Raw genomic sequence first — 15496 nt, 5'->3', positions numbered from 1 at the left:
TCAGCCAAGTCCATAATTTATTTTATTTTTTTCACGGTCTGGTTTCCATCAAATACTGCGCTCTGATTGGCTGGCGAGCGGGTCCGTATCCTACGATACAGACCCCGGTTACGGACCTCTGGCGACTCACTCGTTCACAACAACAACAAACATTTTTTGTCAACATTTATCTTTTTTTATAAGATTTATTTTTAAGGGGGGGTGGCACGGTGGTGTAGTGGTTAGCGCTGTCGCCTCACAGCAAGAAGGTCCTGGGTTCGAGCCCTGGGGCCGGCGAGGGCCTTTCTGTGTGGAGTTTGCATGTTCTCCCCGTGTCCGCGTGGGTTTCCTCCGGGTGCTCCGGTTTCCCCCACAGTCCAAAGACATGCAGGTTAGGTTAACTGGTGACTCTAAATTGACCGTAGGTGTGAATGTGAGTGTGAATGGTTGTCTGTGTCTATGTGTCAGCCCTGTGATGACCTGGTGACTTGTCCAGGGTGTACCCCGCCTTTCGCCCGTAGTCAGCTGGGATAGGCTCCAGCTTGCCTGCGACCCTGTAGAAGGATAAAGCGGCTACAGATAATGAGATGAGATGAGATTTATTTTTAAGGATTATTAAAAATCTTTTAATTTTTTGCCAGCATTTCTCAGAAGAATAGCATTAATTTTACATCATGGATAGCGACAACGACAGTCTTCACGGCGAAAGCGAGTTTTACTACCCTGAGGAAGAAGAAATAAAAGAAAACATTTCAGGAGAAAGCTAAAAACCTCTAACTGTTGCTAACGGCGAGCAAAAACATGGCTGAATCCTGAATGACTCAGTTTTGTATAAATAGGGGACTACATAGGCAGCAAAATGTTAGCCTGGGCCCACCCATCCTAAGGGTGACGCAACACGGGGGGCTGTTGCGAACTTATACCGCTTTTCCACTACAAACGTGGCTGAGTCGGGCTGAGCCGTGCCGTGCTGAGTCGGGCTGAGCGGGGCTGTTGGAGTTGCATTTCGACTACAACCGCGCTGAACCGTGCTGGCTGGAAGTGGGTGGACACATTGGGTGGAGTTAGCGAAAGTGGGTGGACGTCACGTGATGTCGCTAAGCAGCGCAAACAGTGACATCAGTGATCTTTTAAGCGGTAGTCTCACGACCTGAATAGTAAACAATAAACATGAACATGGAGTCGTTAGTGTTGCTGGTCTTGGTGCTGTGGCTTGTTGTCACCGACAACGCGGACAGATACTGGCAAGAGCGTATAGATGAGGCGAGGCGCATAAGGCTTCAGAAATTCTCATAATTCTTCTTCTTCCAGGTTTACGGTGTTTACAGATCCCAGCGTGCTCGCGGGGCGTGTGTGGGCATGTGAGGACACTCCTCCTCACCAATCAGTGCACAGGGGAGTGTCTGCTCACGCCCCCAGCCTCACTCGGCACGGCTTGGCTCGCTTCAGCCCCACTCCAAAACGGTGCGAGTTTTAGGGGCTAAGCAGGGCTGAAGCGAGCCGAGTCGTGCTGTTCTTTGGTAGTCGAAACGCGAGCCGTGTCGGGCTGAAGCGAGCTGAAAAAGGGTAGTGGAAAAGGGCCATTAGTCTGGCAAGGCAAGCTATCTCCAGCTCTTCCAAGCTCCCGAAAAATTGGGAGCCAATCAACTTTGAGCATCTCCAACAGCCCTGGGTAGAGGCGTGTTCAAGGCAGTGACGTAGTAGAACTGCGACCGGAAGCCATAGATTGTTTACAGAATCTATGCCGGAAGCACTTCATTCACTAGAAACATTACGAACATGGAGCAGCGGCAAGCCTTTGACACAGCGGTAGATGCTGTATTGAAAGCATTCAACGGGAAGTTCTCATTGAAAACGGAGCAAAGAGCAGCCCTGGAGGTATTTATCTTCTTCCTGTTACTCAAGCAGTTTCCGTCACGTCACATACGTCAGAGGAAAGAGTGATGTGATTGGTTTCAGCTTCGTCACAGCCTTTTCTGGCTTCAACCAGTAGCAAACTGAGGCATTTCAGGGAGGCGGGTCAACCACGCCTTTGGGAAACGGTTGGGCTTAATATCTTTGCCAGACCAAATGCTCACAGAGCTTTGAAGTTGCATTAGCCAGACTAGCAAAATGTAGTTTTTTCCTGCCATGGAAGTGCACTTGTATACCGAGGAGGAAGCCATTTGCATTACAGACACGAATAAGGATTCAAAATAGCATTAATTTTACAGCATAGATAGCGATAACGACAGTGTTCACAACGAAAGTGAGTTTTACTACCCTGAGGAAGACAAAATAAAAGAAAACATTTCAGGAGAAAGCTAAAAACCTGTAACTGTTGCTAACGCCGAGCAAAAACATGGCTGAATCCTCATCTCATTATCACTTGTATACCGAGGAGGAAGCCATTTGCATTACAGCCGTGAATGAGGATTCAAAATGGCGGCTCGGCTCGGTTTTCCCTTTCGGGCGCTCTCGTTTTCTGTTAGAATTTGGTAAAGAAAAAAATAAATATATTATTTACCAGCTTAAGGTCGGTCCGTATCATGAAATACTGTGACCTCAGCCTTGAATACTGGCCTCAGCCCAGAGGCCTCGGTCAGTATTTTGAAGTCCTTGGTCACGGTATTTCACGATACGGACCTCCCAGCTGGTAAAAAAAACTATATATATATAGGGAAATCCGCCACTCGTTTTATTTGATACGCGCTCCATCCAGGACATGGAGAACCAAAACCATGACATAAATCTCTAAATGTCACTCATGAAGAAATTGAGGAGTTGTTTTGATAAATTTGGATACTTTTTGTTTGTAAATGTGTCTATATAATAAAAAGAAAATCATAAGTTGGCTTGAAGATATTAAGTTTATCCTCGTGTTGAAAATCTTGTATTTTTCATCCGAAATACATTACGGATCTGAGTGACGTATTTAAATAATATTGGCTGGTGTTGAGTGGTATATCAGATATATTCCATTCAGCGAGCAGGACACTGAACGAGTCGAAGACGAGTAGCTGGATGGAATATATCTGATATACCACGAAAAAACCCAGCCAACATCATTATTATTATTATTATTATTATGCATACACATTCCTTTTGGGTGTTCAATGCATCATTCTCGTTCAAAATTCTCTCAAAATCTTCTGTATTTAACAAAGCAAACCTGGAGGCCATGTCTGTTTACAAATCGTCACAGTCGCTCGCTAGCACGAAAGTTTTACGTCTCCGGAGCGTGACGTCATGTTGTCTTGACAACCGTGCAATACCGTAAACCATATTCAACGCTCATTATCCACTGGGTAGAGTGACGTAATACATGTAGGATAAGCGAGACGCTAACAATATCGCATGCTATCAAACCAAATGAATGAAACCCGCTAGAAGGGAGTAGAGCACGTTTTTATTCCATCGAAAAAGTGTCTTGGATGGATAACTTCACTCTGATGACGTCACTCCCAGTGTTTTCCTGCTAGACACGTGTTGTCAAAATTCTTTTGATTAACTTGCGTATTTTTTTGTAGATGTGTCCATATAATATAGAGAGCATTACACGGTTGCGCAAGATATGAACTTTAGGCCAAATAAAAAAAATAGTGCGTTTCCGGTAACCCGACCGATCGAGAATTTCCGCGTCGAAATTGCCGACCGTAAAGTTTTTATTACAAATTTCCCTCGATATTTTAGTGTAAGCGGCGTTAGTTTGTCATAATTTTTTGTTTCAATGCATTCAAGTTGTGAAAGAAACGATAAAAAGTAAAATGTTTCGCCACTTCTATCAGCCCTCCTGCATAAACATGGAAGCGCACTTGTATACTGAAGGAGGAAGGAAAACCGAGCCGAGCCGCCATTTTGAATCCTCGTTCAAGGCTGTAATGCAAATTGCTTCCTTTTCAGTATACAAGTGCACTTCCATGGCAGGGAAAAACACTACATTTTGCCGCCTATGTAGTCCCCTATTTATACAAATAGGAGTCATTCAGGATTCAGCCATGTTTTTGCTCGGTGTTTTTGCTCGACCCAAGTTCTACAGTAGGCTAGGCTAGGCCGTCTGCTTTTAATGGAAGTAGCCGAGCCTAGGACGTTATTTTCACGTTATTTCTTGATAAGGTGTTTTCACGTTATTACATGAAAATATCATGAAATATCGCTTCGGTGGATCATAACTCGAACTCTCGTGATATTTTTTTTATTCGTTTAAAGATTTAAAACACTCATTTTATTATGATGTGTGGTATAAAGGATTCTGTGCCAAAATACTATTTTGTAAGATGTTTACTTGTGTTAATTTTTTTAAACAAAATAAAAAAAAATTAAGAAAAAAAAAAAACTTTCCTACCTACCAACCTTATTTTAGTATTTCATGTTACCGGAAACACACTATTTTTTTGTTTGGCCTTAGCTTCGCGTGTTGAAAAATATATCACTTGTTCACTCGTGATGTATACACTCACCACTGGAAAATAAACTTCATATCTTCACACAACTGCGTAATATGCTCGATATAATATGGTGATGTTCTGGGTTGACTTGAGTACAAACATTTCATCAACGTTAGTCTGTTTTCACTTTTCCACGTCACCCACAATGCCATTCGATGACCTGCTGATCGTGGTGTCAGCTGGAATTCATCTCTAGTTAAAATAAAAAGAGCGATGCGGCGGCACTTTAGTCTTTTTCCTGTACGCTCTGCTCGAACAGATCGGCTTTCAAAGCACCAGCTTTCATGTTAGCACCTCCATCAACGCCATCTTGTAGATCGCTAACTAGCAGAGCTGAGCCCCTTCTGTAATACAGCACAACCGTGTGTCGTATAGCTGTGTTACACTGTGGAAGTCCGAGTCCGACACGTGCTGCTTTTACTTCTACAATGGATTTCTCATTAATATGAAATCAAACAAGGCTGGAAAATGGTGAGGGAGAAAAGCAGCTCTTACGCGTTCGTTTTTTTCCCCCTAAGCTAACAGCAAAATCTATCCATTACACCTCATGTTAGAGATTTCTGAATAGCTTTTTCCTATTTAACATGATTGTAAACGTGCTAGCGAGATCCTCGTGACATCAGAGCAGCCGAAAACCATCAAGTTCTCACAGGAAGAACAGAAATACAGAATCAGCAAACAGGTCATCACCACAACCACAAAGCTCATCACAAATGTTTAACAGTTATTCCACAAAATCGAGTCGTACATGAGCTGATAGCCGACGAGGCGCGTAGCACAGAGTTTGCTATAAGCCATGTACGGCAAGATTGAGTGGAATAACTGTTTTATTCTATCCACATTCACTGGATTTTGAGAAACAGAGCATTTTTATTTTTGCAAATTCGATGAATTAAAACTTTATACAAATCGTCCGGCAAAATCATTTACGCTTAGAATGTAAACAACCCGGCGAAATGACAGTAGCAATTTGTGAAAAATGCAATAATAATAATAATTTGTGAAAAATAAAAAGATACGTTCTTACCATCAAATACTTTTTTTCCATATCTCGTTGCATTTTGCAGGGTTTTGTTTTCGAGGAGAGTTTTTATTTCGTCCTTGGCTGCTTCAGCAACACGCTCCGCCATTTTGTTTTTCTCTACTCACGGTATATGAGCTGATATCCTTGTAGTAAAGTAGCCAATCGGAGCGCACGATGGCTCATATCCAGTGAACGTGGATAGAATAATTCGGTTTAAACCTATTTAAGGTGATTCAGGGTGGAGCATGGTCTCATCATACTTTGCAGAGTTTGGAGACCAGAGGATCACAGCTAGATATCAGACAAAAGTTAGAACTCTGATATGAAAAATTTGGAAACGTGGACCTTGTTTTTCCCTGATACAAGGATGATCAATCTTCTGCTGGTCATTATTCATTATCGCGGACCGGGTGCAAGCTCTGACTGCCGCATCTCTGCATTTCTAACCGACACCTTGAGCGCCATCACGTTACAAAATCAGACTGTTTCTTGAGTCTAGGAGCTGAAGGAGCCTCCTCACCTGTGCAGTTGTAGCCGTTCATGACTCCATCGACCACTCCCTTCGTCGTGTTTTCGAACACTTCCATTTGCGTCGAATCCTCCCCGAAGACATGGTCAAACACAAACTTCAGGTCTTTATTCGCCCGTTTCCTCACATCCCTGTTTCCGGCTTTCTGCCCGCGGAAAAACGTTACCTCGGTCTCTTTGGGGTCAAAGACGAGCATGTGGTTATCCACCACACGGACGACGTTCTTCAAGTTTCCATCCGTTTCCTTGGCACTTAAAGGACGGACACGGACCACCACCTTAACGTGGCTGCACACCTGTCCTTCGGACATAATAATGGCTTTGGCTCTTACGCCTGCTCACTTCCACACTGAAAAACATAAAGTTGATGAAATAAATAACAACAACAGGACATGAAGTATGCAAATGTACTGGACAGTCAGTGAATCCTCAGATCATGAGACTTATATCGTGCTTTACAGTCAATACATCCCTTTCTTTCATTTGAGCCGGCAAGTGCTTGAAATAAAACCTGGCTCCAGCTGCGTGCAAATGTTTGTGCACCCCTACCTGATGTTTTGGTTTGTGGTGTTGTTATATATTTAAAAAACAAACAAAAAAAGCCCATACTAACTTTATTTAAATAAAAGAAGGAAAAAACATTCTCCTCAGTGCTTTTTTTAAAAAAACTGAATAGATAGATTTTTAAGGTTTTTTTAAATGAATATATACAGCACTGTGTGCATGTTTTTCATATAAACTTTGTTATAGATTTCTATTTTATGACTCTGACATTATTGAGTCAGTACAAAAACATCTTAGGCTACATCCACACGACAACGAGATTTTTTTTTTAGTGGGTAAAAAAAATATCGCGTCCACATGGGCAACGGATCAGTAAAATATCAGGTACATATGGCAATGCAACGCTTGCTGAAAACGATGCAATACACATGCCACACCTCTATGTGCGCTGTAAGGGCCAATTTATGCTGACAACCCAGTCCTCGCAGATGGCGTCTGCGAAGCCCCCCCACCTTCGCAGACGTTCTGCGCGCACCTCCCAAAATTTGTGACCACCGAAGACAGCCTCGCAGACAGCGTCGCAGACAAGAGGGCTCTGATTGGTCCACTCTACATCCGCTGTACACGCACTTCCCCGGTTTGGTTTGTTTTCACGACCACCATTTTTAAAAACACGAGTGAAGATGGAGCAGCATGAAGAGCGGTTGATCGAGGAAGTACGTACATCTATACGACTCCAGTTCTAATCATTATAAGGACAGCGGTGTTGAATGACCTGTTGCTCAGTAACTGGAAGATAAACACTCCACTAACCACACCCACCAACTACTACTAGCGATTTCGCAACTTCGCGCCCCCTTGCGTTGTGGCGGTGAATAACATCGCGCACGCCTGTACTCCCCGCTCAACGATAAATTACAACTGTCTGCGAAAAGCTATCTGCGAAAGCCTTGTCGCAAGAGCATGCAGAGGCCTTAAGACGGTCCCATCGGAGACACCAGAACAATAGAAGAAGTAGGACGCATGCGCATAAACCCCTTCTTCTACCCGGCGTGCTGCTTATTCTAGTCATGTGGTTGTGACGTCATCGTAAACAAATCCGTTCTACTCATCCAGACGACTTCGCAACGGCGCCGTTGCCAGATTTTTCCACTCTGGAAACCGTTCTCAAAAAATATCATTTTGGGGCACCCAAAACGCCGGTGCCGTGTGGACGCCAGGCCGAAACGATAAACAATTTTATCAGATTCACCCGAATCCGTTGCCGTGTGGACAGGGCCTTAGAGTCCAAACGTTCATTTCCCAGCACAAAATTAAATGTTACAGAAAATAAAAGGTTGTATCTGAGCAGCATATTACATAAGAGACCACTATCACTTTCAGATTAAAAAAGAAACCATAATGAAGCCTACTGGGTTTTGGTGCAAAATGAAGACGCGAGTGTGACCGTCAAAGTGCCCAGAAGAACTGGGGCTGGTTCTGGAAGATGCTCAGTAAAACCTACAGATAAATTCCGCATAAAACTGAACTCATCGTACCCGAGACTACTATTTTATTTTTTTTTTAAACCAAAGGGTCGTCTCACACCAAATATTGACTTTGTTTCATTTATTATGGCTTACTCTTGACTTTTTATAGTATTTAACATTGTTGAAACATTTCATTTCATTATTTTTAAGCCATTTTTGGTTTACAGTATTTATTTACATGTGCCTAAGACTTCTGCACTGTACTGTATGCATGCAAATATAGAATCATTATCTGAAAAATGTTGTCTTATTCTTTATTCACTGATTCTCGTGCATGTCTTCCTACACTGCTACGTGAGAAATAAAGTAAAAAAACAAATCTGGCTTAATAACAATAATAATATTTAAAGGGGCAACAGTGAATAATTATTCTTCATGACAACACCCTATGCAGCTTTTTTCCCCCCCACAGTTACTACACATGAACTGCACTGGAGCAAGTCACTTTCTGCAAATCCTACAACAATAATATTAATATTATTATCTTTAGCTAAATGTTTATAAAACTTAAAAATCCTTCTTGTTTTTGCATGTATGAAATATGTCTTGCCTGTTTTAACAGCATGGCCATTTTTTAGCCAGCTAGCTTAGCTTATGTTAGCTTAGCATTATGTTAGCTTAGCATTATGATAGCTACAAAACTAGCACAACTCTCACACACTTGTGAGCTATTGCTTCATGTTTATAGAATAACGTAGAGTTAATTTACCTCTCGGAATAACAATATATATCCACAACGAAGTGCAAAATGTATCTAAAACATATCACTTTATAGCATAATGCCTTTCAGTCGCAGCTCTCAGCGCGAAGATTTTCAAACACAAGCCACCCAACAGACGCGGCACCTGATTGGACGAGAGGACATCCACGTCACATGACGTCACCACATTGGGGTCTGGGTTTCAAAACCGTGACGTCAGAGCCACAACAAATGTCAGTACTTTGTCAATATTTTATGTTGATAATTATGATGATGATGATTATTATTATTTTCAATTTAAAACTCGCTAAAGCACATATTCAGAAGTCAAAAATGTCTAATCTGAATGAAACCTTTTATCGTGTTTGAAAGCGAAACCAAGCAATACATTTTTAAAAACTTTTTTTTTCCCCTTGAAAACACCCAAAGCCCTCAAAACCTTGGATTTATGTATCCTCTTTAACATATTTCTTTCCTCTGATTTCTGCCTGTATAGAACCCCCTGGCACTGTCTTTTGTGTCTTTTCACTGTTTTTAATAATTAAAAAAAGGGTTTTTTTGCAATAAATCATAATAAAATAGTTTATATAGTTGAAAATAAGTATATTATTCCATACAAGGAAAGAGATAGATCTGAACATACCGTAGTTGCATGATGCAGTTGGTTTAAATGACAGTTGAATGCCATTAGAGCCTGATAAGACACGCAAGAATTACTTGAATCAATATGTCGAAAACAACGCTTGATCTGGCATTTATTTTTGACATTTTAAACCTCTATAAAATCTCCCACGATATGAATTTTAAAAAATGTTGGATGCGGTAGGAACGCGAATTCGCTGCACGTTGCAGCCGAGACCAATTCGAAGGTGCACACCAGCACAGCCCATGCCGCTGCAGCTTGCCGAGTGGTGCTGAACTGTATGTTGTTTCTCTGCTCGATGTTGTCTGTCTTTGCTATAATCGCTGTTTAGACAGTCAGTGGTGAATTTACACATTTTTGCAAGTTATATTTATACTTATATAGTGTGTACATTTTAATTCAACACACTACGCCTACATTTTCATTTGGTTATTCAGTATGCATCATCAAAACAAGCAAATCATCTGTGACACAATTTGCCATTGTGTCTTTTAATTACATATTAAAAGAGGGTTTGGACGTTTTGTAAAGTCAAGCTATTTTGTCCATTGTGTCAACTGAAGTTAGTTTAACTGTGGAAGTGGAAGTGCATTTAAAGTGACCCTGAAATCAGAAGTGGTGTTTCAGATCCTTTAACAACTGTCCCAGAGTTTTATGGACATGAATATGATAGAATATAAAAAAAAAACAAGAACCCATATATATATATATATATATATATATATATATATATATATATGAGTGATTCCACGCTTATGGGTACTGAAATGGGGACATGAACTTATTTTTAAAAATTCACCTAAAACCATTTCTTTTTTTACCACCATCAGGTCACAAAACATGTAATCTTTAATGAATGATATGTTAAAAGATAACTTTAATTTTCTGAGATGTAATAAAAACGTATTTATATGCCAAAGTCAGAACGTAACAGAAGTGTTGTGGACATATATATTCTCAATTTTAACAATGTAGAATTACTTTTTGAAACATAGGAAGGTGATGTTTTAGCAAATATAATTAATAAACATGTGTAGTAGAATAAACATACACATTCTTTCAATAAGATTAACATGGTATATAGCTAGATTGTAATTAATTTGTAACAGACGCGAGATGGACAATCGTAACAGAAGTAATGTAACAGACATCATTTTGGAACTCATAGGCTTGACTTTGGCATATAAATATGTTTTTATTACATCTCAGAAAATTAAAGTTATCTTTTAACATATCATTCATTAAAGATTACATGTTTTGTGACCTGATGGTAAAAAAAGAAATGGTTTTAGGTGAATAAGTTCATGTCCCCATTTCAGTACCCATAAGCGTGGAATCACTCATATATATTCATTACTTCCAGGAAAGCAATTAAAGATTTTTTTTTTGATGACTCAACCTGTACTAATTATGTGTTCGTCCAATTAAATACTCTCGTGCATTCATGTGCTATGGGAATTATGGTAAATACCAAACACCGACATGGAAAGCACACATGAACGCCCCGTCTTGTGGTATTTTCCACTGGGCAACTCGTAGAAAATTTTGATACACGAGTTGCCGAGATGAGATGAACTTTAACCTTTTCAACATGGCGGCGAGCGGTACAAGACTAGCTTATGAACCAAGAAAGAAGTGGTTTTCACCTACAGAAAGCTGACTCTCGCCTTTTAAACGAGTCATGTTATGTATATTATTATAATATGTATATTATAGCCTAATACAAAATATTCTGTGGATGTCCAAAGAATGCCAAGAATGATCTAGATACTGGCTACTCTCATTGTGGCTACAGCCAAATTTCCAAAAACTGCGTGGCATTCAGTGCGTTAAGAAAATCTCTACTTGTCATGATCAGGAAATATTCAGCATTATTTACCTTTTGACTTTTGATAACTCATATTCCTGCTGCAGCTGATGAACAAGGCAATCTATAATTGTTTTAGCCAAATAACAGGCCTGATTCTGAATCTGGTCCACCATCTTTAATTTGTCAACAACAACAAAAGCATGTGAACACAACACACTGGTAAATACCACTTCTCAACTGGAAAATATCATCTTCCCATAGCACATGAACGCAGCATTTGTCCCGGGTGGCACGGTGGTGTAGTGGTTAGCACTGTCGCCTCACAGCAAGAAGGTCTGGGTTCGAGCCCCGTGGCCGATGAGGGCCTTTCTGTTCCCCCCACAGTCCAAAGACATGCAGGTTAGGTTAACTGGTGACTCTAAATTGACCGTAGGTGTGAATGTGAGTGTGAATGGTTGTCTGTGTCTGTGTCAGCCCTGTGATGACCTGGCGACTTGTCCAGGGTGTACCCCGCCTTTCGCCCGTAGTCAGCTGGGATAGGCTCCAGCTTGCCTGCGACCCTGTAGAACAGGATAAAGCGGCTAGAGATAATGAGATGTTCCTCAATGTAAAACAGCAAAGAATTTGGGTACGGTACATAATGTGATTAAAAGGTTCAGAGACTCTGGAGAAATCTCTGTATGTAAGAGACAAGGCTGAAAACTGACACTGGGTGCCTGTGATCTTCAGGCCCTCAGGCGACACTGCATTAAAAGCAGACACGTGTTTGTCGTGGAAATCACTCTATGGGTTCAGGAACACTTCAGAAAACCATAGTCTGTGAAAACACTTCATTACTGCATCCACAAATGCAAGTTGAAACCAGATATAAACATTAGCCAGAAACACAGCTACTTTCTCTGGGCCCGAGCTCTTTTATGATGGACTGAGGCGAAGTGGAAAATTGCTCCGAGGTCTGACGAATCAAAAGTAGAAATTCTTTTTAGAAATCATGGACACCACGTCCTCCAGGCTAAAGAGAAGAGGGACCATCTGGCTTGTTATCAGTGCACAGTTTAAAAGCCAGCATCTGGGATGGTATGAGGGGGCATTAGTGCACATGACATGGGTAGCTTGTACATCTGGGAAGGCATCATTAATGCTGAATGATATATACACTTTTCAGAGCAATATGCAGCCATCCAGACAAAATCTTTTTCAGGAAAGGCCTTCCTTCTTTCAGCAAGACAATGCCGAACCACTTTCTGTACAAATTAAAACTGCATGGCTCTGTAATAAGAGTCTGAGTGCTAAACTGGCCTGCCTGCAGTCCAAACCTGTCTCCCGTTTACAACATTTGGTGCATTATGAAGCGCAAAATATGACAAAGGAGACCCCGAACTGTTGAGCAACTGGAACTGTATATCAGGCAAGAATGGGAGAACATTTCTCTTTCAAAACTACAACAATTGGTTTCTACAGTTCCCACATGTTTACAGTCTGTTGTTAAAAGTAGAGGTGATGCAACACCATGGTAAACATGCCCCGTTCCAACTTTTCTGAAAGGGGTTACTGACAACAAATTCAAAATGAGCGTATATTTAAAAAAAAAAAACCTAATATATAACTTATTTATTTTTTCTCAGTTTTGACATCTGGTTTGTTGCCTTTGTGCTATTTTCAATGACATATTGAGTTTCCATGATTTGCAAATTATGGCATTCTGCTTTTATTTTATTCATGTTTTACACAGGGTCCCAACTTTTGGAATTGAGATTGTATTTCTAGTCAGCAATTTTATGTAAACGGTATCTAATATCATCTCTTAATAAATAAAGAGTAAACAAGAATTATTTTCAAGAATTTTTATTTTTACGAAAAACTTGACGAAAAATAAAATCTATTATGAATAAATATAATAAAAAACATTACTAAACACTGGTATCCGCAGAAGGTTGATACAAATAATTTTGCTTGAATGTCAGTGATTAGTTGTTTATTGCACGTAACTGTTTCCTGGACATTTCTACTACTTACACACGTAATTAGCTTTTACAAAGAAAAGTTTCATACAAACCTATGAAGAATGGCAGAATTAATTTTCTCGTCATTGTGGTTTGTCATTGTGGTGGTGGTGTTATAATTATTATTATTATTATTATTATGAGCAGGAGTAGTCATAGTATACTGTAATTTTTTAAAAACGATATTCTATGGAAACTTCATTTCTGCAGATGATAAATCCGAACTCTGGATCTTTATCGATTTTCAGTTCCCAAATGATGCTGTCCTGTCATGGCTTGTCGTTCCCCCTGCGCTTGGCTTGTTGTGGGAAGTGGAGAGTGCACAAGTGTCCATCTAGCCATTGCTGGAAGAAGCCAAAGCAGCCTCCGTATTTCTGCTCCAGTTCTTCTCCTTTCACACCAGACTGCCAGAGCAGAAGCACAAACCATTTGACGGTGCAGACTGACCAAGAACCACACACTCCAGTTCTGCTGAAGGAGGTCCTGCAGTACATGGACATTAAACCAGGCCAGGTCAGGAACTTCTGTTTATCGATTTGTCACAATTTTTTTTCGTCTCTGGAGAATTTAAGTGATGTTTTTACGGTAGTATGGGCTAACATTAAAGCACAAGATATTGATATACCATATTGTAACTTCTCATCTCATCTCATTATCTCTAGCCGCTTTATCCTGTTCTACAGGGTCGCAGGCAAGCTGGAGCCTATCCCAGCTGACTACGGGCGAAAGGCGGGGTACACCCTGGACAAGTCGCCAGGTCATCACAGGGCTGACACATAGACACAGACAACCATTCACACTCACATTCACACCTACGGTCAATTTAGAGCCACCAGTTAACCTAACCTGCATGTCTTTGGACTGTGGGGGAAACCGGAGCACCCGGAGGAAACCCACGCGGACACGGGGAGAACATGCAAACTCCACACAGAAAGGCCCTCGCCGGCCACGGGGCTCGAACCCGGACCTTCTTGCTGTGAGGCGACAGTGCTAACCACTACACCACTGTGCCGCCCCATATTGTAACTTAAAAAAAAAAACAATCATAGTTTCGTAGTGCTGACCAATCCTTGACTTGCAAGTGACGTCAAAGCAAAATAGAAACCCGGATGTCGGCCATGTTGGTGGATATACAAATGTGGGATCAAGTGACATTCCATACAAAACATAGTCACGCGTCCGCAACTCTCTTTGCTTTTCCACTGCTTTAAGCGTTCTTTTAGCTATGCCATATCTTTGTGCATTTTTGTCCCATGCCACCTGAAGTGTCAGCACTTCTGAGCGGACAAGACTGCATAAATCCACACATCAGATCAGTACCATCTCTGGAGCCCAACGGTCACAGCATGGAGGGGTCCCATGCCCCTTTTTTTCACCAGTGTCCTGAGCATGCCAGCCTGGATGACAAAGAAACATGGGGGTACCTAGCACCAGGGCGGAAGAGCTCAAGCATGCGCAGGCAACAGCCAGCTAGGAAATGGTGATGGGCAGGCTGCCATACATGGGTCGGAAGAGGATCTTCCAACTCCTTGGAGAGACACCCCAATGACCGCTTGCCTAGGTCAGTCCCTGTTTGGGTTGGCCCACTGACCTTTTTATTCTGTGTGTTGGCAACGTGATTTGCGTCTCAATCTGAGTCCACTCTGAACCTAAGCACACAGGGGACGCAAGTACGGAAGAGGGTCACCTACTTGCTCACAGCCTGAGGCCAGCTGTGATATTATTTTGTTGTGATATTATTCATCTCATCTCATTATCTGTAGCCGCTTTATCCTTCTACAGGGTCGCAGGCAAGCTGGAGCCTATCCCAGCTGACTACGGGCGAAAGGCAGGGTACACCCTGGACAAGTCGCCAGGTCATCACAGGGCTGACACATAGACACAGACAACCATTCACACTCACATTCACACCTACGGTCAATTTAGAGTCACCAGTTAACCTAACCTGCATGTCTTTGGACTGTGGGGGAAACCGGAGCACCCGGAGGAAACCCACGCGGACACGGGGAGAACATGCAAACTCCACACAGAAAGGCCCTCGCCGGCCACGGGGCTCGAACCCAGGACCTTCTTGCTGTGAGGCGACAGCGCTAACCACTACACCACCGTGCCGCCCCTGTGATAATATTATTATTATTATTATTTTATTTTTTTTAACACCCGCTACGAACTCTCAAAGAAGAACCCTGTGACGAGAAAGGTGCCATGACAGATGTCAGGCGAGAGTTCCCCATCGGCAGAGATGACGTGGACCATAGGCAAGGCAAGGCATCTTTGTGCTGTATATGGTCACGAGGACCGTGGCACATTCTGATTTTTTAGAATTCCGTCCGTGATTCGGAAAGAGGG

General features: G+C 41.7%; 2 protein-coding genes across 2 annotated transcripts in view; one reads left to right on the top strand and one right to left on the bottom strand.

Moving 5' to 3' along the window:
• Positions 1-8825, bottom strand: part of kif18a (kinesin family member 18A) — a 109723-nt gene extending 100898 nt beyond the window's left edge. Inside the window, exons 1-2 of the mRNA XM_060911223.1 lie at positions 8701-8825; positions 5951-6307 (exon numbers count right to left, since the gene is read on the bottom strand). Coding sequence (XP_060767206.1) covers positions 5951-6269 — 319 coding nt within the window. The 5' untranslated portion in view covers positions 6270-6307; positions 8701-8825. The remainder of the gene's footprint in view (positions 1-5950; positions 6308-8700) is intronic.
• Positions 8826-9570: 745 nt separating this feature from the next.
• Positions 9571-15496, top strand: part of mettl15 (methyltransferase 15, mitochondrial 12S rRNA N4-cytidine) — a 190079-nt gene continuing 184153 nt past the window's right edge. Inside the window, exons 1-2 of the mRNA XM_060911231.1 lie at positions 9571-9612; positions 13396-13660. Of these exons, the coding sequence (XP_060767214.1) occupies positions 13403-13660 (258 nt within the window). The 5' untranslated portion in view covers positions 9571-9612; positions 13396-13402. The remainder of the gene's footprint in view (positions 9613-13395; positions 13661-15496) is intronic.

Source organism: Neoarius graeffei, chromosome 27 (assembly GCF_027579695.1).
Source record: "Neoarius graeffei isolate fNeoGra1 chromosome 27, fNeoGra1.pri, whole genome shotgun sequence".
Taxonomy (NCBI): Eukaryota; Metazoa; Chordata; class Actinopteri; order Siluriformes; family Ariidae; genus Neoarius; species Neoarius graeffei.
This window is presented reverse-complemented; position numbering and strand designations above follow the sequence as displayed.